The sequence below is a fragment of the Halichoerus grypus genome, chromosome 4 (assembly GCF_964656455.1).
Source record: "Halichoerus grypus chromosome 4, mHalGry1.hap1.1, whole genome shotgun sequence".
NCBI lineage: Eukaryota > Metazoa > Chordata > Mammalia > Carnivora > Phocidae > Halichoerus > Halichoerus grypus.
In genome coordinates, this window is record NC_135715.1 from 79,772,210 (window position 1) to 79,796,218 (window position 24,009).

Sequence of the window (24,009 nt, forward strand, 5' to 3'; positions counted from 1 at the left end):
AACAGTGAAAAGGTAATACAGGATTCTAACAAAGCTCTTAATTCATATTGTGAATTATAGAACACTACTTTTTATAAAGCCTTATTTTTTTAGGGAAACTTAGGAGTGACATAGAACTGCTAAGTGAGTAGAATTTTGCTGGATTTTTGTATATAATCATCTCTAGAGCTCTGGAAACTGAGGATTCATTATGCTGTGGTCAACTTCAAATACTTTCTAATTCCAAATATCTGAATTAACGAGCCTTGTCTTCACAAATACGAGCCACGTTGGGCAATATCAATGGATTTTCTAAAAATAATGTAAATGTCTTCTGTTTAATGTTATTTGAGTACAATAAAATGCAGAATTCTTCTCTAAAAAAAAAAAGGTAATACAGGAAATTTAGAAACTACAAAGAAGTACAAAACAGAAGTCACCCATAATTCTACCACCTGAAGATACCAAAATGTTAACAGTAATCTAGAGGAAGGTGCTTTTCTAGCCTGTGACACAGGGCAGTTATTTGTCATTAGGGAACTATTCAGATCGTTTGCAGCCATCTGCATTGGTGCTGTCTGTGTTTGTCACGGCGCTGCAGAGTTGACAATTCCAGCAGTGCTGCTCACAGATGGAACATGAATGGTGCCTTCCAGAATCAGGCAGGGCTGCAGCTCTGCCAGGTATACACTGTCTGCACAGGAATGATAGTATAAATATACCTGTAATTAAAATTATGCAAGAGTCATTTTTAGACTTTTAAGATTTCATGATTTTGTTAAACAGAGTTTCCTCATATGGAAGAAAAAATACTTTTTTCACTTTGGAGAAAACCTGGTGGGTAGGGATCACTAACAGAAGAGAAAATGTTCTGGGGCGCCTGGGTGGCTCAGTCAGTTAAGCATCTGCTTTCGGCTCAGGTCATGATCCCAGGGTCCTGGGATCGAGCCCCGCGTCGAGCTGCCTGCTCGGCAGGGAGCCTGCTTCTCCCTCTCCCTCTGCCTGCCGCTCTGCCTACTTGTGCTCTCTATCTCTCTGTCAAATAAATAAATAAAAATCTTAAAAAAAAAAAGATACAGAAGAGAAAATGTTCTAGGAAGTCATTAGTTTTGATGATTTTTTTAATTGCCAGGTTCAACCCTACTGCCTGATGATCAGAGCCAGAAGTACAGATCTCCCGGAAATTCAACCACCGTGGAGAAAACCACACCCTTCTCACCAGCGTATATCTACCAGAATCAAACCCAAGAAAAAACGCACACTTCCAGCATTTTAGCTGATGAACAAAACAACTTCTGTAGAACTGCTCACCCAGATTTTGTCTTAACTTCAAAAAGTGGTGCTTCTCTCAATTTGTTTTGTGAGGCACGGTATCAAGAAGCACTTGTGAAGAAAAATGATTTGAAGGAAGAAAACCATAACCATTCTTTAGGTGAGGTACTTATATTTCTCTCTTCTGTACCCCTAATTAGCAGTGTTACCAAGCTGTGCTAAGATAAGAAAAGTCCTTTCTGCATTTTTTTCTTGTCCCATGTGGCTTTAATTATGAGCCCCTACACGTTGCGCAGCCACTGAACCTGGATTGGATGTAGAGCTGGACATAGAATTTGTGACTTTGCAAGAATAATTGCAGTACTCATGCTGACTTCAAACCTCCCCTTGGAGCATGGGGTCTTCAAAAAGGGAGGCAGTGAGTTCTGTGTATACCATTTTTCTTGGAGAGCATAGAAATAGTTTGAGGTTGATTTAAAATGTGCATGGTGGTGGTGGGGAAACGTGCTAGAAGATGTGAAATGTGAGAAATAGGCTGGTGATGGCAGTTTTTTTTTTTTTTTAAAGATTTTATTTATTTATTTGACACAGAGAGACACAGCGAGAGAGGGAACACAAGCAGGGGGAGTGGGAGAGGGAGAAGCAGGCTTCCCGCAGAGCAGGGAGCCCGACACGGGGCTTGATCCCAGGACCCTGGGATCATGACCTGAGCTGAAGGCAGACGCTTAACGACTGAGCCACCCAGGCGCCCCGGTGATGGCAGTTTTTATTCAGAAAAGAAATCCCCTCCAACCCCAGACATTCCGTTTGTCCTCACTTCATCTCTGTATTCCCAGCATCCAGCACGTTCCTGCCAGAGAACCAGCAGTGTCTGATGGTCTGAACTCATGGAGCTCTCATGGCATTTTCTTCTGGTCTTTTTTTCTTAACTCCTGTTTCTGTGCCCCACTCCCCACCTCTACTTTTTTTTTCTTTTTTTTTTTTTTACATTTTGTAACCATAGAATATTGTATAATTGTGTTCTTTGCCCTCTCAATGTGGAAAATGCTTATGGTACATTCTGTAGTCTTCATAACCATAATTTTAATGGTTGTCATCATTATGCTAGTCATCAAATAATATATCAGTATTTAATGTTCTTTGCAGTAGGGCAATATTTTCCAATATTTTTTATTTAAATTTAATTGTCAATTTTAATGGTGTTTTCATGAATATGTTCTGTGGAGTAAGTTATTAAAAATACAAATAATATGACAAAAGGTGTCTACACTTACTACTTAGAATTTGGCACTTTTGTGCATAATATTTTATTTCTAATTTAGAATAATTCCTTAGTATGGAAAGGTCTAATGCCTTTAAACATTTTTTTAAACAGTATAGTCTCTTAACCTTTTATTTTGGAAAATTTCAAACTTCCAGAAAACTTGAAAGTCCACTGTAATGATTAGCAGTAGAGCTCAATTCAGCAGTTAATATTTTGCCATGTTTACTTTGTCTCTATATATTTATATGTGTTTATATATATTTATACCTACATCTATAATATCTCTGTATTTATATGTAATTTGCTCAATCATTTCATTGCAAGTAATACGCAGACATTATGTTCCATTATTTTAAATATTTCAGCGTGCATCAAGTAAAAAATTAGGACATTCTTCTGTATAGTCCCAGTACTATTCTGTAATATTCAAATCCATTTTAGAATTCCTGCTATTGTCCCAAAAATGTCTTTTAAAGGTGTTTAAAAAGAAAAAAAAAAACAGGTTCTAATCAAGTTCATCTATCACATTTGGTTGTTACAGCTCTTTAGTCAATTTTAATTTAGAAAAGTCCACACTTTTTTTCATAACATTAACCTTTTGAAGAATGTCATGTTTTAATTAGGGTTTTGTAGTTTATCTCTGTAATATTAAAGAAATCCTTAAGGGCTCTAAAATCTTTGGCATACATTACCTTTTTTTTTTTTTTTAAAGATTTCTTTATTTCAGAGAGAGTGAGCGTGCATGCAAAGAGGGGGTGGAAGGGGCAGAGAGAGAAGGAGAGAAGCAGACTCCCCGCTGAGCACAGAGCTCATTGCGGGGCTCGATCCCACAACCCCAAGACCATGACCTGAGTTGAAATCAAGAGTTGGATGCCCAACTGACTGAGCCACCCAGGTGTCCCTGGCATACATTACTTTTGATAAATATTTTTTTAGCATAGTAACTTGTAAAATTTGATTTTACAAGACTTTATTCTTGATTTTTTGAAACTAAATTTTCCTAATTTTTATCCTAGGAGAAGGTATTTTACCATGTTGGGAAAAAGTGACCGAACCGATTGAGGAAGGGAATGATGTGAATGTAAAAAAAATTGGTGATTCTTCAGAAGTGGCTAATATTGAAGAAAGGTATCATCCATGTTGAAAAGAATAAGAAGAGTGACCGTTTAATGTTATACACAGCTATTAAGATAGAGCCCTTTCTTTTTTTTTTTTTAAAGACCCATGGTTTTCTTGTTTTTGCTTGAATATGCTTTTAAGTATAATGTTAAAGGTACAACTTACCACATATTGTCAGCAACAGACAGCTGTTAGGGAGATACATCAGTTCAAGTAGCTTTGACATTGTTTTGGAAGAACTGAGCAAAGTTTTTTCACCAAAGAGAAAAAATCTGGATAAAATTAATCTTTCAAATAGTTAAGTAAATCCCATTTTGGCAAAGACAATAACAAATTACTATTGAGTCTCATATTTGGTGTCACCTATAAATTATAATTGGGTAAGTCTGGTTACAGAATTTAAAAATCTTATGACAAAGATAAAATATCAATATTGAGGTTTATTATATTCTTAAATATTTGAAATATTTTAGTATATGTTATGGTTGGGCAAATGACTTCTGATTATTGCTCTACATTGTCAAGGCTCTTTGTTAAAGATGCATATTTGATGAGATTTTCAAAATATCAAAAGTTAATCTATAGGCAATAAATGGACTTCAGAAGGGCTTTTTTTCAAATCATGTGTAGAGAGTTGCATATTTCTGTATTTTGGGAGATGGGGTGGGATTATAGCTTTCATTGGATTCTCAGAGAGGGTCTATGACTTTGAAAAAGGTTAGTTCTTAGTGTAGTCGGGGTGTCTGTGTCAGGCACACTAAGTGTCAGATATTCACCACATGTTGATTTGCATGTTAAATAACTTTATTTTTGTGATTAGACCTATTAAAGCTGCTATCAGAGAAAGGAAACAGACATTCGAAGACTACTTAGAAGAACAAATTCGGCTGGAAGAACAAGAACTGAAACGAAAACAACTAAGGGTAGGCATTTCCGCTGTTTTGATTAAGTTCACTTAAGACTTTAGAGATTTGTTTATAATTTGCTTTAAAAATAACTTTGAGATAACTTGGATATACCAGAATTAATTCAAATATTGTTCTCTATTTTAGGAAGCAGAAGGATCGTTCCTAATCAAAGCAAAACCAAAACAACCATTCTTGAAACGAGGAGAAGGTTTAGCTAGATTTACTAATGCTAAATCTAAGTCTCAGAAAGGGAGAGAAAGTAAACTAGTGACTAATCAGAGCATTTTAGAGGACCAACCTGTGTTTAAAATGGATAGACAACAATTCCAGCGGAAAACTGCTCTTATAAATAAAGAACTGTGTACAGATAACCCTCCTGTTAAAAAGAACAATAAAGGTAGAGCCAAGAGTGGTTTTGTCACACTCAGTCAGAAGCCAAAAGTGCTTAAGAGTAGTAACAGGAAAAGTCTTCCTCCATCAGGATTGAAAATACCTGGAGGGAAGAAATGTGATGGGCAGTTTAGAGAACAGATCAAATTAGAAAAAAAAGTTGAGTCTAATAATAGAGATAATGTACCCGAGTGTGCAAAACCTTGTGATACTGGTTGCAAAGTCTGGAATAAGACACAGGGTAAAGATAGACTTCCTCTTTCGGCAGGACTGGTCAGCTGCATGTCTTCGAATAGCCCAAAAAATGAGACCTTAAAAAAGTCAGAATCTTCTCTTGACATTTCTCTTCAGAAAAAGTTAGAGACTTGGGAACGAGAAAAGGAAAAGGAAAATTTGGAGTTAGATGAATTTTTGTTTTTGGAACAAGCTGCTGATGAAATATCATTTTCCAGTAATTCCTCATTTGTACTAAAGATCTTAGAGAGGGACCAGCGGATCTGCAAAGGTCACCGGCTGTCTTCCACCCCTGTCAAAGCTGTGCAGCCGGAGATGGTGACCCTGGATCCTGTTACCCAGTCTAACCACAGTGAGGCTCCAGACTGTACTGAACCTGAACATGAGGGTGAGTGTGAGGTCGCACCCAACCAACCTGATTCAGTCTCCTCGCCTGAAGGATATAGGGAACAGTTGTGTAAAGTCAGTAGGAAAGCGTTCCAAATGAGCACTTCTGAAAATCAGACTCGGTGGAATGTAAGTGATGAGGAAGGTGTCACAGACAGTGACAGTAGCACTGACTCTGAGGAGCAACTTGATGTTACCATAAAACCATCAACTGAGGATAAAGAGAGGGGTTTCAGCAGCAGAGAGGACAGTCCACAAGTCTGTGATGGTAAGGGGCCTTTTACGGACACTGGGACTCAAGAAGAAGATAAAAGGAGAGATGCTGATTTAGATCTGTCTGATAAAGATTACAGTAGCGATGAGTCCGTCATTATAGAAAGCTTGAAAAACAAAGTTTCTGAGTCCTCAAGAAGACCCTCATCCGTAAGCATGAGTAAAATTGACTTTGATGATGAAAGAACTTGGACTGACCTTGAAGAGAATTCATTTAAACATGATGCTGTTCTTGGGAATGAGGCCTTTTATGGGACTCCTCAAACAGCCTACCCTAAGAGTGAAATATGTGTATCGGACAAAACGATCAAGAGGAAGGTTGCACCGGTTAAGAAGGGAGAAGACTTGAGCAAACCCAGTAGGAGCACAAGCCCTCCTCCTACATCGGATCTCATGATGAAATTCTTTCCTGCTTTGAAACTGAAACCAAAACCAGATTCACACTTGGGAAATGAACCCAAGTTAAACCCAAGTCAAGACCAACCACTTGGTAAGTCAGCATTATAAAATAAATAGGTATCAGAATGTTATAAATTTCACATTTACTGTATTAGTCTGCTGTCAGAATGCTTAAAATCTTAACTTTTCTAGTTGCTCAGTAGAAGTCTAATTAGGTGATTTGTTAAAATTTGATTTATTTTGTGGGCCTAAATAATAGCCACTAGTATAAAAGATTTGGATGCATTGTGATTTCAGATTTTTCAAATTTAAGCTTATGCCTTATTCTCAAGGCTTTAAAATTAATTAATTTATTATAAAGTGAGATAACACTTTTGTAACCAGAGAGTACCCAAATTTATGGTTTGTGTCACTGTGAGGTGAACCCCTTCGTGTGTGTACTTTTTAAAATGACTATGTTTTTACTTAATTTTTTTACTACCTCATGCAATAACTTGCTAAATAGGACCAAGAAGAAATACAGTAAAACTGAAGTTTCCTTTCTTCCCTGGACCTGTGCGCCTAGTTCCCTTTCCTAGAGGAACCTACATTCCCATTTCATTTGTGTATTCTAAAAAGATTCTGTACATATGAAAGCATATGGGTGAGTGGGTATATCATCTTCTTTCTACACAAATGAAAACATGTTTTTTGTATACCATTCTTCACCTTGTTTTTTTTTTTTTTAAAGATTTTATTCATTTCATTTACTTGAGAGAGAGCACACATGAGCAGGTGCGGGGGAAGAAGGGAGGGAAGGGCAGAGGGTGAGGGAGAAGCAGACTCCCCGCTGAGCACAGAGCCCGCAGCCCGTGCTCGATCCCAGGACCCTGAGATCATGACCTGAGCTGAAGGCAGCCACTTAACCAACTGAGCCACTCAGGTGCACCCTCTTCACCTTGTTTATAATAAATTTTGAAGATTGTTCTTTTCCACATACACATCTGCCTATTCCATTTAATGGCTATATAGTACTCAGTTAATGTGATGGGCTCTTAAAATTCATATTGAAAAACTCCTTTCTATTATATATTATAAACTCTGAATGCCTAGCAAAGCATAGGTGCTTTAAAATATAAATTATAACTTAAACTATTTAAAAAATACTCTGACTTTAAAAGTAGTACTTTTTGCAGAAAGTTTGGAAGCTTAAAAAGTATAGACTGAAAAATGTTTATAACTAAACTATCCAAAGGTAGGTGTGATACCATTTTGGGATATTTCCTTCCAGTCATTTTTCCTATGTATTTTTAATATAGTACAGTTATTTGTTAAAGCTTACCTTATCTTTTTTTTTTTTTAAGTCAGTTGTGAATTTTATTAAAAATAAGCACTATGCCTGGGTTTCATAAAATTTATACATGAATATGTACAGACACAAATAAAATAATATTAAAAATAAAAATCATACTTGCTTTCATGTGGCAGTGGTCCTGGCACCCCACATACATAATGCTAACTTTTCCTTTAAAGAAATTGCTTGGCCCAAGGAGACCACAGTTAGAGATCACCGAACCACTAATAAAAAGCTTATCTTATCTTTTTTGACCAAGTGTATAATACACATTGGCCGTATCTTTAAAACTCTTTGTGTATTTTTTAAAAAGATTTTATTTATTTATTTGAGAGCGAGAGAGAGAGAGAGCACATACCAGTGGAGGGAGAGGCAGAGGGAGAAGCAGGCTTCCTGCTGAGCAGGGAGCCGGAAGTGGGACTCGATCCCAGGACCCTGGGATCATAACCTAAGCCAAAGGCAGATGCTTAACTGACTGAGCCACCCAGGTGCCCTTCTTTGTGTATTTTAAAAATGGTTGCAGAACATTGTATGAATGCAGCATTATTTTATTCAGTAATTTCCTTAATGTTGGATACTTAAATTATTTTTCACTATTAGAAATAACACTGCAATGCATATTTTTATGCAAAAATCAGTTTTTCAGAAGGGTAATGGAAGGACAGAAACATTGGCTATTTTACTCTTTTAAATAGCAAATTTGGTATGGAAAAAGTCAATTTATATTTCTGTGACTAGTGGGCATAAATTTTGATTTTGGTGTTGATTAGTGCTTTAGATGTCTTTATATATGTGTATATATTACTTATTCATGTTCTTAAGCTATTTATATATGTGTATATATTCATTCATTTTTAAAAGATTTATTTATTTTTAAAGATTTATTTATTTTAGAGAGAGCATGCGAGCATGTGCAAGTGGGGGGGAGGGGCAGAGAGAGAGGGAGAATCCTTGAGCAGACTCCTCGCTGAGTGGGGGGCCTGACGTGGGGCTTGATCCCAGGATCCCAAGATTATGACCTGAGCAGAAATCAAGAGTCAGCTACTCAGCTGACTGAGCCACCCAGGAGCCCCTATTTATTTATTTGAGAGAGAGAGAGCATGAGCACGTGAGCTTGGAGGGCAGGATAGACAGGAGAGGGGGAGAAGCAGACTCCCTGCTGAGCATGGAGCCCAACACATGGCTCTCATGAACCTAAGATCATGACCTGAGCCGAAACCAAGAGTCAGTTGTTTAACCAACTGAGCCACCCAGGCATCCCTATATGTATATACTTAAATTGAAGTATAATTGGAGTATAATTGATGTACAACATCCTATTAGTTTCAGGTGTATATCATAGTGATTCAGTATTTTTATACATTACAAAATGATCCCATGATAAATCTAGTTACCATCTGTTACCCTACAAAGTTCTTTCAATATTGGCTGTTATCAAAAAGACAAAAAATGTATGTATTAGTTTTTAAAAAAAGTATTTGAATTTCTTTTTATATGTAATGTTAATTCATTATCAGACTGATACTCTTGAGGTAGAATAATGTCTTTCTTAAATTTAGATTGGTTTCATCTGGAAAGTTAGGCCAAATATAATTTTTGTTGTTCTTAGAAACATTTTAATAGTACCAATGTTTACAGTATTTTTGGCTCTTAGTGTTAATAGCTAGCTAATGTTTTTTGCTGCTGAAGGCCTTTTGTGAAGTTCAATATTATGACCTATTTTATAGGTGACAGTGCTCGATCTCAGGTTTTGAGAGAGAAAGTTATTGAATTGGAAACAGAAATAGAAAAATTTAAAGCTGAGAACACATCTTTAACTAAACTTCGCATTGAACGGGAAAATGCCTTGGAAAAACTTAGGTAAGTTAGTATCTGTAAGTTGGGAAAAAATATAGTGATTCAGTTTTCAATTAGCAATAATCGTGCCTCGGATAAACCTCATTGGCTATGATACTGCCACTGCGCAAAGCTTAGTGATTCAGTTTTATCTTCAAGATTATACTATAAGATGAATAAGATCTGAGGATCTAATGTATAACATGGTAATGATAATTGATAACAGTGTATTTGTATAATTGAAATTTGCTAAGAATGTAGAACTTAAATGTTCTCGCCAAAAAAAAAAAAAAAGGTAAATGTGAGGAGATGGGAGTGTTAATTAACTGAATGGGGAAATTCTTTCACAACACATCACATTATAAATGTTCCTTACTTGTTTTTGTGTGTGTATATTTTAGTTGTATTATATGTTAGTTGGTTAAAATATAAATGCATATGAGGCAAAAAAAGATTATATATAAAATATTTGAAGTAATTTTTGTCAGTCCAACAAGATAAAGGAAAAGGAAGTGAAATCTTTTTTTTTTTTGATATCTTAACCACAAAATTTTTTAATTAAAATGACCCATTATAGTCAGAAATGTGTTAAAAAGGGAATTCTCTTAGTGAGGAGATCATAAATTGAATTTTGAAAAGCATTTTGAAGCTGTGAATTCAAGTGCTACCTTGGCCAGTGCATTAATTTTCTAGGGCTACTGTAACAAAGTACAGTTGATCCTGAACAATGTGGGGGGTAGGGGCTCCATCCCCCTATACAGCCAAAAAGCCACATATAATTCTTGACTCCCTAAAAACTTAACTACTAATAGTGTACTGTTGCCTGCAAGTCTTACCGATAACAAACAGTTGATTAACACATGGTTTGTTACATGTGTAAGATAGGTAATTCTTATAATAAAGTAAGGTAGAGAAAAAATGTTAAGAAAGTCATAAGGAAGAGAAAATACATTTACAGTACTGTACTGTAAAAATTTGTATATAAGTGGATCCATGCAGTTCAAACCCCTGTTGTTCAAGGATCAACTGTACACACAAACTAAGTGGCTTAAAACAACAGGAATTTACTTCGTCATGGTTCTGGAGGCTAGAAGTCTGAAGTCAAGGCATCAGCAGAGCTATGCTTTCTATCCTATCTTATAGTGGTTGCTGTCAGTCCTTGACATTTCTTGGCTTACAGCTGGACATTGGGGTTGTTTCTACCTTTTGGTTTTTGTGGATAATGCTATTAACATTGGTTTGTAAATATCTGTTCAGGTCTCTTCTTTTAGTTCTTTTGGGTATATACCTAGGGGTGGAATTGCTGGATCAAATGGCAATTCTATACTTAATTTTTTGAGGAACCACCATACTGATCCTGAGTGGCTGTACCAGTTTACATCACATTGATTGATTTGATTTGTTGAGCCATCCTTCTCTTCCAGGGATGAATCCCAGTAGGTCATGGTGTAAATCCTTTTAATGTGCTGTTGGATTTGGTTTGCTAGTATTTATTGAGGATTTTTACATATGTGTTCATCAGGGATTGCCCTATGGTTTTCTTGTGTCATTGTCTGGCTTTGGTGTCCAAGTGACTACCCTCATAAAATGAGTTTGGGAGTATTCCTTCTCTTTTTTGGAAGAGTTTAGGCAAGATGGGTATTAATTATTTTTTGAGTGTTTGCTGGAATTTACCTGTGAAGCCATCTGGTCCTGAACTATTCTTTCTTGAGAGGCTTTTAATTACTGATTCAGTTTCCTTATTATTGGTCTGTTCAGGCTTTCTATTTCTTCTAGATTCAGTTTTGGTAGGTTGTATATTTCTAGGAATTTATCTGTTTCTTCTAGATTATCCAGTTTTGGCGATATAATTGCTCATAATATGATCCTTTTTATTTCTGGGGCATCTATTGTAATGTGTCTTCTTTCATTTATGATTTTGAGTTTTCTCTCTTTCTTAGGTCTAGTAGGGGTTTGTTGATTTTGTTTTTTCCTTCTGAGACTTCCATAATGAATGTATTGGTTCTTTTGTAGTGTCCCATGGATCTCATGGCTTTCTTCACTCTTGTTCATTCTTTTTCTTTTTTTTTCTCTGACTAACCTCAAATTACCTTTGAGTCCACAGATTCTTTCTTATGCTTAAGTCTGTTGTTGAAGCTCTTTATTGTATTTTTTCACTCCATTCATTGTATTCTTCAGCTCCAGAATTTCTGGTTTTCAAGTTTTATTTATTTTTAAGTAATCTCTACATCCCACATGGGGCTCAAACTCATGAAACCTGAGATCAGGAGTCACATGCTCCACCGACTGAGCCAGCCAGGTGCCCCCCCGCCCCTTTTAAGTTTTATTTATTTAGTTTTTTTAAGTAATTGTTGGTGCTTTTAAAAAATGATTTCTATCTCTTTGTTGAACTTCTTGTTTTTTTTTTTCATGTATTATTTTCCTGATTTTGTTGTTTATCTGTGTTCTCTTGTAGTTTGCTGAGCTGCTTTAAAACAGTTATTTTGAGGGGCGCCTGGGTGGCTCAGTCATTAAGCGTCTGCCTTCGGCTCAGGTCATGATCCTGGGGTCCTGGGATCGAGCCCCTGCATCGGGCTCTCTGCTCCGCGGGAAGCCTGCTTCTCCCTCTCCTGCTCCCCCTGCTTGTGTTCGCTCTTTTGCTGTGTCTCTCTCTGTCAAATAAATAAATAAAATCTTAAAAAAAAAAAACAACAGTTATTTTGATTGTCAGGCAATTCTTAGATCTGCATTTCTTTGGGCTTGGTCGCTGGAGCTTTATTAGTTTCCTTTGGTGGTGTCACGTTTGCCTGATTCTTGTGTAGCCTTGTGTTGACATTTTTTCATTTGAAAGGGTAGAAAACTCTGTCTTTACAGACCAGTTTTGGCAGGTAAAGACCTTTTCCAAGCGGATCCCTGGACTGATGGCCTGATTCTAGGATCACAGTTGAATGGGATTGTAGTGTGGCTACTGCTGGGTCCACACTGGAGTCCATAATTGGTGGGTCTCTTCACAGGGGTATGGTGGATGTGGTTCCTACTAGATCCCCAGTTGAACAGGACTGCTTGTAGGACCACAGTCCAGCAGTGCTGGAGCTAGTCATGGGGCTGCTTCCAGGTCCACTGTTGAGTGTGCAGACAGTAGATCTGTTACGAGGGGTGAGAATGGGTGTGGCTCCTGCCAGGTTTTTGAGCATCCTCCTGCTGGCCCCTTGGTGTCCTCCTGCTGGGTCCCTGCTCACCCAGGGATACAGCAGGGCTAGCGCCAGGTTACAGGACTGTTTCAGATTTCGTAGTCATGACTGAGGTCTGTGGGCCTGTTACCAGGGACACAGATGGGTATGGCTCCTCCTGGGTCCTTTGGCAGATGGGCTTGGGGTTTCTCAACCTCCTACCTGGATGGTAGAGCTCCCACAAAAGTACTTTTATCTGTGTATGGCTTTCAGCTTTTTATTTGTGTAGGGAGATGTGAGCTGGGGATCTCCTGTTCCACCATTTTGATATGTCACTCTCCCTGATCAACATTCTCCTAAGTTAAGACACCAAAGTCCTGACACTGGTCTATAAGACCCTAATTCATTTGTCCCTCTCTTTTGTTTGTGTGGTGTTTTTTGTATTTGTTTTTTTGATGGTTTTTCCTACTTTTCTGTCTCATGCTCACTCTGTTTTATCCACCCTGGCCTCCTAGCTGATCTTTGATCACATCAGGCATATTCCTACCTCAGGGCTTTTGCATGTGGTGCTCCCTCTTTCTGAGCTGTTTTGTCCAGATATTCTTATGGCTCTTCTCTCAGTTCCTTCAGGTTTTACTTAAAATATTATCTCAGCAAGATGACCCCATCCATAATTTCAACCTCCCTGATATTTCCTACCCTCATTCCTTGCATTATTTTTCTCCTTCTAATGGGCCATATATTTTATCTTGTTATTGTCTGTCTCTTCCATTAGATTGAGAAGCTCCAAGAAAGTAAGGATGTTTATTTTTTTCACTGTGGTTTCTCCAGTACCCAGGGTAGTGCTTGATTCATAGTAGGTGCTCAATGACTATTTGTTGGAGGAATGCTTTATAGAGTTAACTGACAGTTTATTTCAGTACTATGGATTGAAGATGGATTCACCAAGACCAGCAGCTCCTCCATTCCAGGCTGTCACTGATGTTCCATTTTGTACCACATGTGGATTAGTCCATTAAGATGGTCCCTTTAAATGATAACATGGTTTGGTCATTTTAGGAAAGAAATTACAGACTTTGAACAACAGAAAGCAAAAGAATTGGCTCGAATAGAAGAGTTTAAAAAGGAGGAAATGAGGAAGCTACAAAAGGAACGCAAAGTTTTTGAAAAGTATACTGCAGTTGCAAGAACTTTTCCAGATAAAAAAGAACGTGAAGAAATACAGGTATGCCAGTTCATTATGTTATACTTATGTAAGTTAGTAAGGATGACAATTTTGTAAGAATCTCAGAGTTATATGATGTGTCAAAGAGAAATGGGGTGTCAATTTTTTTAAACATTTTAAAAAAAAATTTATTTTTTTGAGAGCAAGGAAAGGGCAGAGGGAGAGGAAGAAATTCCTTAAGCAGACTCCCTGCTGAGTGTGGAGCCCAACATGGGGCTCGATTTCAGGACCCTGAGAACGTGATCTGAGCTGAAATCCAGAAGCAGATGCTTAACCAGCTGAGCCACCCAGGGGCCCCTGGGTATCAATTTATTAATCATCCATTGACTCAATAAGTAATCTGAGACTGCATGAGGAACATTTTTTGTAGTCTGAGTTTTAAAGAGTAGAATATATCAGTTCTTTTCTTACTAAGGCTTCCAAAAAGAAAAAAAAAAAAAGAGTACAGTAATGCCATGGATGAATTAATAAGCCAAGAGTTGGAAATTCACCAGCATCATGTTGTGTTGATCTGATTGACACCCCTTACACCAAATACTGTTACTTCTAGTCATTTATACAGATTTAAGGCCCCTGTACTAACAGGGTGTTTAATTTTAAAACTTATCAACTGATAGGCCAAATAATCAGTCCTATTTATTTCAAAGTTAGAATGGACAGAATCAGAGGAATGTAGTAGTTAAAAATAACCACTGCAGGGGCACCTGGGTGGCTTAGTCAGTTAAGCGTCCTGACTCTTGGTTTGGCTCGGGTCCTGAGATTGAGTCCCACGTCAGGCTCCGCACTTTGCATGGAGTCTGCTCCAGTTTCTCTCTCCGTTTCCCTCTGCCCCTCTCCCCCCATGCTCTCTTTCACTCTCTCTCTAAAATAAAAATAAGTCTTTAAAATAAATAAAAATAACTAATGCATTTCTAGTTAAAACTGTAAACTTTCTAGAAAAAAACATAGGTGAATATATTTGTGACATTGGCATATGCAAAGATTTCTAAGAGAGGACACAAAGAACTAAGTATAAAGAAAACACGGACATACTGAACTTCATTACAAGTAATACTTCAGGGGCGCCTGGGTGGCTCAGTTGGTTAAACAACTGCCTTCGGCTCAGGTCATGATCCTGGAGTCCCAGGATTGAGCCCCGCGTCGGGCCCCCTACTCATTGCGGAACCTGCTTCTCCCTCTGCCTCTGCCCCTTCCCCTTGCTCCTGCTCTCTCTCGCTCACTCTCTCTCTCAAATAAATAAATAAAATCTTAAAAAGAAAAAAGAACCAAAACAAGTAAAACTTCAATTTATCAAACGGAAAATTTTAAATGGCTCTCCATTGCTTATGGCATAAAATGCAAAATTCCATATTTCAGATACTAGTATTTTTGGGGTTCCTGGGTGGCTCAGTTGGTTAAGCATCAAACTCTTGATCTCAGCTCAGGTCTTGATCTCAGGGTTGTGAGTTCAAGCCCTGCATTGGGCTCCATACAGGGTGTGGAGCCTACTTAAAAAAAAAAAAGTAAATACTAGTAAGATTGAGTCCCAGCCTCTGTTTTCTCCCCTCTTGTGTAGTATACCCTCTTTGAGCAAGCTCATCTGCATACCTAAAGCTTAAGTTACCACGTGCCATGTCAGTTAGGGTCTTTAATTCTGTTTATTTTTGTGGGAAGAAACATGTGATGTTATGTTTTGGTTAATGCTCAGTTTATTGAATCTAGTATGTTAGACATTAAGAATCTTTTTCATAGTTTTGGAACTCATTCCTGAATGCTCTTTCTACTTTGATAGTGTTGACTTAAGCATTAGACCCCTTTCAGACTTGATTATTGTGTGTGACAGTGGGTACTCATTATTTCTTTGTTTTTGTTACACTTTCTCTTTTTCTTACACTATGCAAATACTACTTCAAAAACAGATATATACTTAATAGAAAACAAACCTGTATTTATTGCTACTCTTCTTATTAAATTGTTAAAAGAACAGAGATGGTATATTCAATCTTCTTTTATATTATAGTTATTTTTAAAAATATTAACTCTTTTCTTTCGGGTGTTCATTCCTTCAACACATTGATTTGAGAACCCTTTATGATGAGCACTGGGGAATTGTTGATGAAGAAGATATTTCTGTCCTCCTGGAATTTACATTCATCATTATTGATTTATAGCCTTTTACAGATTCAAGTTACTCTAATTAATTACAAAATTTCCTTTTTGATAAACAAGTGGCCCCAATTTGGCCGGTGGGAGCTTCCTTGTCCTTCAGCTTTGCCATTGCCCTTAGATGTTTGAAATTGTCCCTGCTTTCTCTAACAACTGGTTATTTCAGATCACCTGGTTTTTTGCTTTTGTTTTTCTTCAACCTGTCCCACATCTGAAATCAGCCATTGTCCAAGGAGCCCTACTAGGGAGCCGACTGGCGTCAGCAGCAGTGGTGTCCTTGCTGTTGGTGCCTGTTGGAGTGGCACCGCTGGGGAAGGGTGATGTCTTTCTGAAGTCGTGAGTTCACGCTGATTCTTTTATCTTAATCATGTAACTTTATTCTAATTTTCATGCAGTGAGTTTTCATTGACCATTTACACACTGATGTTCAGTCAGATCTCTGCTGAGTTACCAACCTGTGTATCTGTTTCTTCAGTAATTTCTTTTGACTTTATCTTCTGCATATCTTTTTTATCCTGACCCTTTCTCTTCCTCTTCTTCACACATATTCATTCTAGCTGTTATTTTTTAAATCCTATTTTCTAGCCCTTTGTGACCAAGCATATTAATATTTTTTCACTCCCTTTATTACTCTAATCTTTCGGTCCCCTTAGGACCTTCCAATTCATTGGTTTTCCCCACCCTCTTATGTCCTTAAACCCCAGAGTCAGTCACTCTAATCATTTCTATAAGCGTATTCTTTACTCCCTTTCTCAAGTCATGATATTTTGTTGGCAAGACTATAAGCCTAGCATTTCCTGCCTACTTCATCTTTGTGCCTGTAACACTTAGTTTAGCTGGAAGAAAAATTTAATGGGAAACAAGCTCATTTTAAAGTCATGAGCACGAACTATGAGTGGGCCTATATTGTTTCTATTTTCCCTTCTCTCCTACTCTTCCATTCCATACTCTGCCCCCCACCCCCTTCTCAAACTTCCCTACTCCCTGAAGACCCTGCTTTCTACATGGCTGAGAACTTCCCACTGATCCTACTCTTGGTCTTGCCTTGGTGTCTGAGCCCATGTGTTCTGCCTCTGTCTGTTGCTTAGATGAACTGTCCATGCTTATGGGAAGCCCTGCTTATATACCAGGTCTCACCCGTTCACTACCTACAGCCCTGCTCCAGCATTTCTTGTTTCTCTAACACCATCCATTTTCCACTCAACTGAACCTTGTCATCAGTGTACACACTTGCTCTTCTTAAAATCTCTCTTGCCCGCATACTCCTCAGTCACAACGGCTGTTTCTTTGTTTCTTTGTAGCAAAACTCCTTGAAAGTGTTGTCTGTTTCACCGTCTCCCATCTCAGCTCCTGTTCTCTCTCCACATGCTTCCGTCCACACCACTGCAGTGAAACTGCCCCTGTTTTGGTCCCCAGCCTCTCCCTGATGGGGAGCTCACAGTCCTCCTGTGACTTGGCTGCCAGCAGCACACGACTGCTCATCAGAGCTTTCATTCGTTTGATACGCAGGAGACCTGGTGCTCTGGGTTTCCCCCATACCTGGCTGGTGCCTTGCCTCGTCCCCTTTTGCTTTTTCCTCGTCTTTAACTTAATGGTGGAGACCACCCAGCAGGGAGGAGGATCTCTAGTTTCATGCCTTCAGTTAGGATTCATATGCTAAAGACTTCCACATTTAAATCCTGGCCTGGACCTGCTCGATGTGCTGGTCTGGTCTACCTGACCAGCTACTGGATAGTTCACCTCCACGTGTCTCCAAATGAACTTCTGCACTTCCCTTCCCCAGCCTTGTCCATCTCGGGTGGCAGCATCCCTGACCTTCCACGTGCTCAGGCCAGAAACCTAGGAGTGTTCTCTTCTCTTTCTCTCACACTGCTTGCTCTTCTGTCAGAAAATGTACCCAGACTTGAGTTGCCATCTCTGAGTTAAAGGACTGGCTGGCCACAGCTCTGCTCCCGCCCTGTCTTTTCCATGGGTTGTTTACCATGTAGCAGCCAGTGATTCTTCTGGAAAGATGCCAGGTCTCGTCCCTTCTCTGCCCATGGCCCTTTAATGGCTCCACTTTTTTCTTATAATAAAAGCCCCAGTCCTTACAATGGGCCTCAAATTCCTATATAATCTGGTGTTCTTTCACCTTTTTCCCTCTGTGTCATTCATTCTGCCCCAGCTCACTGGCCTGCTTGCTGTTCTGCAACTGTGCCCAGGCACCCTCCTCCCTGGTGTATTTACTGGTGCTTCTGGGAATGCTCTTCCCCTGAACAGCCACGTGGCTCACTCTGAGCCTCCTTCAGGTCTCTGTTCAGTGAGACCTGCCATATTGAATACTGCAGCTTCCCTTCCCTGCATATGCTCCCTTCCCCGCAATACTGCTTTCTTCTGCCTGCCTTGCCTTTTCTTCCCTAGGTCCTGTCCCCTTCAACACAAGTCTCCTTGCAATCTTTGTTTTGTTCTTTGTATTCCAGGGACCCAGAACAGTACCTGATAGTAGGTATTTTATAAATATTAATTGCTGTTGAATTATTTTTTAACCTTATTGAGGAATAATTGAAAAATATAAGCATGTATATTTAAAATGTACAGTGTAATGATTTTATATACATAGCAAGATCAAGATGGTAACACATCCATCACCTTACATAGTTAACTCTTTGTGTGGGTGTGTGTGCTGAGAATGCTTAAGAATCTGCTCTCAGCAACATCTGCTCTCAGCAACAACATCTGCTCTCAGTGTACACCACCGTATTATTACTGTAGTCACCATGTTGTACGCTGCTCCTCAGAACTTATTCGTCTTATAACTGCGGGCTTGTATCCTTTGACCTTCATCTCCCCATTTCCCTTTCCCCCAGCCCCTGGCAACCACCATTCTGTTGTTTCTATAAAGTTGGCTTTTTTCTTTTTTTCTCTAAGATTCCCCATATAAGTGATACCATACAGTATTTGTCTTTCTCTGTTTGGCTTATTTGCTTTTGAATTCTTTTTTTTTTTTTTTTAAAGATTTTTTTATTTATTTGACAGAGAGAGAGATAGCGAGAGCAGGAACACAAGCAGGGGGAGTGGGAGAGGGAGAAGCAGGCTCCCCGCTGAGCAGGGAGCCCGATGCGGGACTCGATCCCGGGACCCCGGGATCATGACCTGAGCCGAAGGCAGACGCTTAACGACTGAGCCACCCAGGCGCCCTGCTTTTGAATTCTTAACCTATTTAGACTTATGTGTTACCATTTTAATATTAATAAGTCTCTTTGCCCACATGATGATAATGCTTACCAGCTAGAAATTGCTCATTTATTGGTTATACTCCACAATTTTATAAATAGGGAGGCTGATGTTTAGGGAGGTTAATACCTTCTTTGAAGAGCTTTTAAGACACAGAACTGGGATTTGAGCCTTGATCTCACCCAAACCCAGAGTCCATGCTCCCTGTGATGTGACCACCCCCCAAGGGAGGTCCTTCCAGCCCTAGTCTCTTTCTGTAACGTGGTTGCTTTTTTGGCAGTCATGAGGCTTACATGAAAATGGATAGACGTCAAGTTTTACATGTGTACTAATGAGCTGCTTAGGGCTCCTCACTTCCCTTAGGCTCATATCAGGTAAAGTTCTCAGGTGGTGAGCAATGAGGTCTTGCTTCCACCCATGCTCCTTCCTCAGCTCTCAGGCACTCCCTGTATCTTGCACCCACATAAGCCATGTAGGTGACTAATTTTTCCTTAGTTCTGACATTAATCTTGATTTTTGTTTGTATAATTGCAAATTGCTTCTAGATATTTCCAGGAGTTTCTTCACATTTGTCATTTAGTGCATCTGAAACAAATCATTTTCTTAAAACCAGTTTCTTCTCATGAATTCCAAGTAGAATCTGTTTTCAGGACTGATGGTTTGACTTTGAGTCTTTTAATCATCCTTTACCTTAACTCTTCCTTCAGTTAGTCATAAATTCCTATTAGTTTTTTCTTTATCCGATAATCCCCAATTTATCTTTCTTTCTATTTCAATAGCTTAGTGTAGACCTTTATTACCTCATGACAGTGTTATTGCAGTGAACTCCTAAGTGGTGCCTGCCTCCTTCTGGAATCAGTTTTGTTGATGGTATAAGGTGAGTCTCTAACCTGAACCCCAGTCCCTTTCATGAAGAACTTGGTATTTTTGAAATGTGATTGACCAAGCCTTCCCTTTTCTGCTGTCTATGCTAGGGCAGTACTTCTGTTTTGTTCGTGTGTCTCTTTTCTTCTATTGCATTGTTTTAATCCTAGGTTGTTTTTTTGTTTTTTGTGTTTTTTTGAGAGGCTTTGAAACAGCAGATAGCAGATTTACAGGAAGATTTGAAAAGAAAGGAAGCAAAATGGTCAAGTACACATGGCCGTCTTAGAAGCCAGATAGAAATGTTGGTCAGAGAGAACACAGACCTCAGGGAAGAAATAAAAGTGATGGAAAGATTTCGACTAGACGCCTGGAAGAAAGCAGAAGCTACTGGGAACAGCCTCAGGACTGGTCCCTGTGTGCCTGCCGCAAAAAAAGATGGGCCCGTGGTAGGTTTGGAGCCGGTTTTGTCAAGTCAGGGAGATGTTAAATATCTGAGCGCTCAAATTTATAGAGCCGAAAAGTAGAGGGTAGTTGCCAGGGCTGGGGGGAGGGGTGGGAATGGGAAGTTGCTCTTTAATGGGGACAGAGTTTCAGTTTTGCAAGAGGAAAAGAGTACTGGATGTGCCTCATGCCACTGACCTGTACGCTTAACAGTGGTTACGAAGGTGAGTTTTATGTATTTTTTAACACAATTGAAAAATTCTTTTGAGCATTGCTGTGCAGTTTTCAAATTCATTTTTAGAATTCTTTTAAAAGAATTATAGTACAGTAGGCAGATAATCTTAGTTAAAACAGGCCAAGTGAAATTTTTTTGCAGCAAGTCACATGCATATGATCCTTTTGAATCAAATAATTGGTCTTTCATTCATCTATATTCACAATTATGATGTGCCAGACGCTGATTTTGGGTAGTGGGAATAAGACAATTAACAAAATAGATGAACTTCCTTGCCCTCTTGGAATTTATATTCTAGTGGTGGGAGGTTTATAAATAAGATAGATAATAAAATAAATATATGGTGTGTGACATAGTGACAAGAACCAAGGAGAAAAAGCAGGGAAGGGGGATGATAACTGTTGAGGTGGGGGGTGTTGCTGTTTTAGACAGGGTGGCCAAGGAAAGCCTTACTAAAAAAGTGATATTTGAATAATGGCCCGCATTATTAAATATATTAATTTAAATATGTATAATTATTATATATTAAATATAAATATAATAAAGGGGTGCAGATAAGCCTGGGTGAGAGCAGAGCCCGAGAGGAGCCCGAGGCCCAGGGGCTCTCTGCCTGGTGGGCCTGAGCATGAGCATGGCCTGAGGCTGGTGGAGCTAGAGCAGAGTAAGTGGGGAGAACGGTAGGGGATGCGACCAGAGATGTGACAGAGGGAGCTGGGTGCAGAGTACCTTAGGGCCTTAATCAGTTCCTGTAAGCCCTTGGGTGTTTCCTCTGAGAAGGGGAGCACTTGGAGGGCTATGATTGGAGTTGACTTAATCTTTTGTTTTAGTAAGCTTACTTTGTCTCCTGTCTACTGTAGACTGAACAGGGAGTGGAGGGGCATACACACAATTCGGAACACCAGTTAGGAGACCGTTGGAGTAATTCATACCAGAGAGAACAGTGGCTTAAGACTGGGGGAGCAGCAGTGGAGGGCTGTGGACGGGATTTATTGATGAGCTGGATATGGGGTATGACAGCCAGGAAGGTGTCAAAAATAGTTTCCAAGTTTATTGTAGTGTTTTGGCATAATAGGGTTTCCATTTATTGTAAGACACAAGAAGAGAGCATGTATTTATTTCTTGGGGGCATGGATATTAGGATCTCAGCTTTAGAAATGCCTGTGGAGAAGTTAACTGGAGAAGTTTGGAGGAGAAGTTTGAAAACGTGGAGATGTTAACTGGGCAGTTATGCACATATCAGGAGAAGGTTAGGTTGAAGCTAGAAGTTTGGGGTTCATCAGGATGTGTGGTAAAGCTTTGGGCTGGCAGAGATCATCAACGCTGAAAAGTGTGGGTAGTGAAGAGATCCACACACTGAGCCAGAGTGTGAGAAGATGGGATGAGGAGAATGGTTAGCCAGAGAGGATAGAGTAAAGGAGGCCAGTGTGGTGTCCTGAGAACCAAGAAAAGAAAGGACTTCTAGGAGAAGAGAGTGGCCAGCGGTGTCAAAGGCTGCTGCTAAATTAGATGAGCGCTGACAGTCATTAGGTTTACCAAGTAGGGATGCGTTGAAGATAAAAGCCTGACTGGATAAAAGAGACGTTTCAGACAGTATAAGAAGCTTGTGGGAGAGGTTTTGCAGTAAATGTAAAGAGATGGGGTGGTGGCTGTAAGGAAAGTTGTTTTTGTTTTTTTTAATGGGAAAATTAACAAGTGTTTGTGTATTGGTAGGATTGATTCAGTAAAGAGGAAAATGCTGATGCCGGAGAAAGTGGGAGAATTGTTGAAGCAATGTTTATAAGTGAGAGGCGAGGGGATTTAGGGAATGAAGGGCGGGTGGGCGGCTGGACTTGGCCAGGAACATAGACAGCACGTGCCCGATAGCAGAATGTGGAAGGTGTAGCCCTGGGCTCGATGTGTGGTGTCTGCTGGCGGGAAGTTCCCTCCTAATACCTTCACATTGTCAGTGAAGTAGGAAGCTTGGTCATCAGCTGAGAGTGAGGATGGAGAAGTGTAGGAGGTTTGAGGAGATGGGAGAAAGTGTGACATTGTCGTCTAAGGGAGTGGAAAGCAAAGGGACTGGGGAAGTGTAGCCTGATTCCTGGGCTGCTTTGGGGGCCAATGTAGGTTAGAGATCATACATTTCAAGTGAGAATTGTTTGTATTATTTTCTTGTTCAGCTTTTTGGTTGTAGGGTGGTGGAGAGTTATATTTTAGAAGAGGTGTGGTCATGCAGGTGAATACCCAAAGTGGGTGAGGGGCATGGGAGTCAACGGTATATGCAGCCAGAGTAACTGTAGTGAACCATGATTTAAGCTGCACAAGAAGGGCGTAAAGGCTATACGGTTTTGAGGGACATAGAAAATCTGTATGGATCAGTGAATTGTAGGGCCCTGGAGGCTGTACGCATTGGTGGAGTTAGGGTGTTAGAGGAGTGAGCTGGAAGGATAGGATGTGGCAGTCAGAAGAAAGTGGAATTCTCGCCTCTTCCCCAAATGTTTTATTATAACAGCTTCCCCAAACAGAAATTTGAAAGAATAGTGTGATGAACACCTGAATAGTCACCTAGATACGACCACTGTTAACATTTTACCACTTGTGTATATGTATTTTGCTGGACCATTTGAAGCTAATTGGAGAAATCATGGCATCTTACCCTTTAGTACTTTAGCATTTTATTAAATGGCATTGGCTTTTTGAATAGACCAGGCTAATTATTTTGTAGAATGCCCCACATTCTAGCTTGGAGGGCTTCGAAATTGAGATCTTTGCAGTTACTGATAATTGCAGATATTGATAATGGCTAGTTCTAGAGTTTGCCCCTTGGCATGCATGACTGAGGTAGGATGGAGTAGGGCAGGAAACAGAAGCTAAGGCAAGGGGGCTACATGGTGGATGAGTCATGGACATGAGACGCAGACCTGGGGCAGGGGTGGTTAGGGAGGAGAGAGATTTATTGGAAGTGGTGACGGGGAGCAAGGAAGACCTCTACCTTACCCCTAAACCTAGGGGTGTGAGTTCTGAGGGTGAGAAACTTCTGTCTCTGGAAGGGGGCTGTGGTGAGCCATCTTCTCAGTGGGGAGCTAGGGCTCAAGGTGAGAGCAAGATGGTAAGGGGTGTGTTCACAGGAGAGGTTGAGATAAAGGGGTTTTGCTGATGTTGAGTTCCTGCCCTCTTCTTTGGCTACTCTGGTAACAATCACAGAAAACTGTTTCATTTTATGTTGTCTGTTAGGCCCTCACTTGAAGAATGAATATATGGTTGACCTTTGAACCATATAAAACCATGTGTTTGAACTGTGCGGGTCCACTTGTATGCATATTTTTTCAATAAATACAGTACAGTACTGTAAATATATTTTCCC

The 24,009-nt window shown here is 39.5% G+C and overlaps 1 protein-coding gene and 1 non-coding gene across 3 annotated transcripts in view; one reads left to right on the forward strand and one right to left on the reverse strand.

The window, feature by feature from the left end:
- CPAP (centrosome assembly and centriole elongation protein) overlaps positions 1-24,009 on the forward strand; it is a 48,483-nt gene that overhangs the window by 10,606 nt on the left and 13,868 nt on the right. For both annotated transcript variants that reach the window (XM_036097135.2, XM_036097136.2), the window contains 7 exons: positions 1,112-1,411; positions 3,532-3,643; positions 4,455-4,557; positions 4,687-6,316; positions 9,286-9,418; positions 13,603-13,768; positions 20,194-20,436. In XM_036097135.2, the coding sequence (XP_035953028.2) occupies positions 1,112-1,411; positions 3,532-3,643; positions 4,455-4,557; positions 4,687-6,316; positions 9,286-9,418; positions 13,603-13,768; positions 20,194-20,436 (2,687 nt within the window). The remainder of the gene's footprint in view (positions 1-1,111; positions 1,412-3,531; positions 3,644-4,454; positions 4,558-4,686; positions 6,317-9,285; positions 9,419-13,602; positions 13,769-20,193; positions 20,437-24,009) is intronic.
- On the reverse strand, positions 9,385-9,529 carry LOC118538898 (U4 spliceosomal RNA). The gene has a single exon (XR_004918829.1). It is a non-coding gene; the product is annotated as a U4 spliceosomal RNA (small nuclear RNA).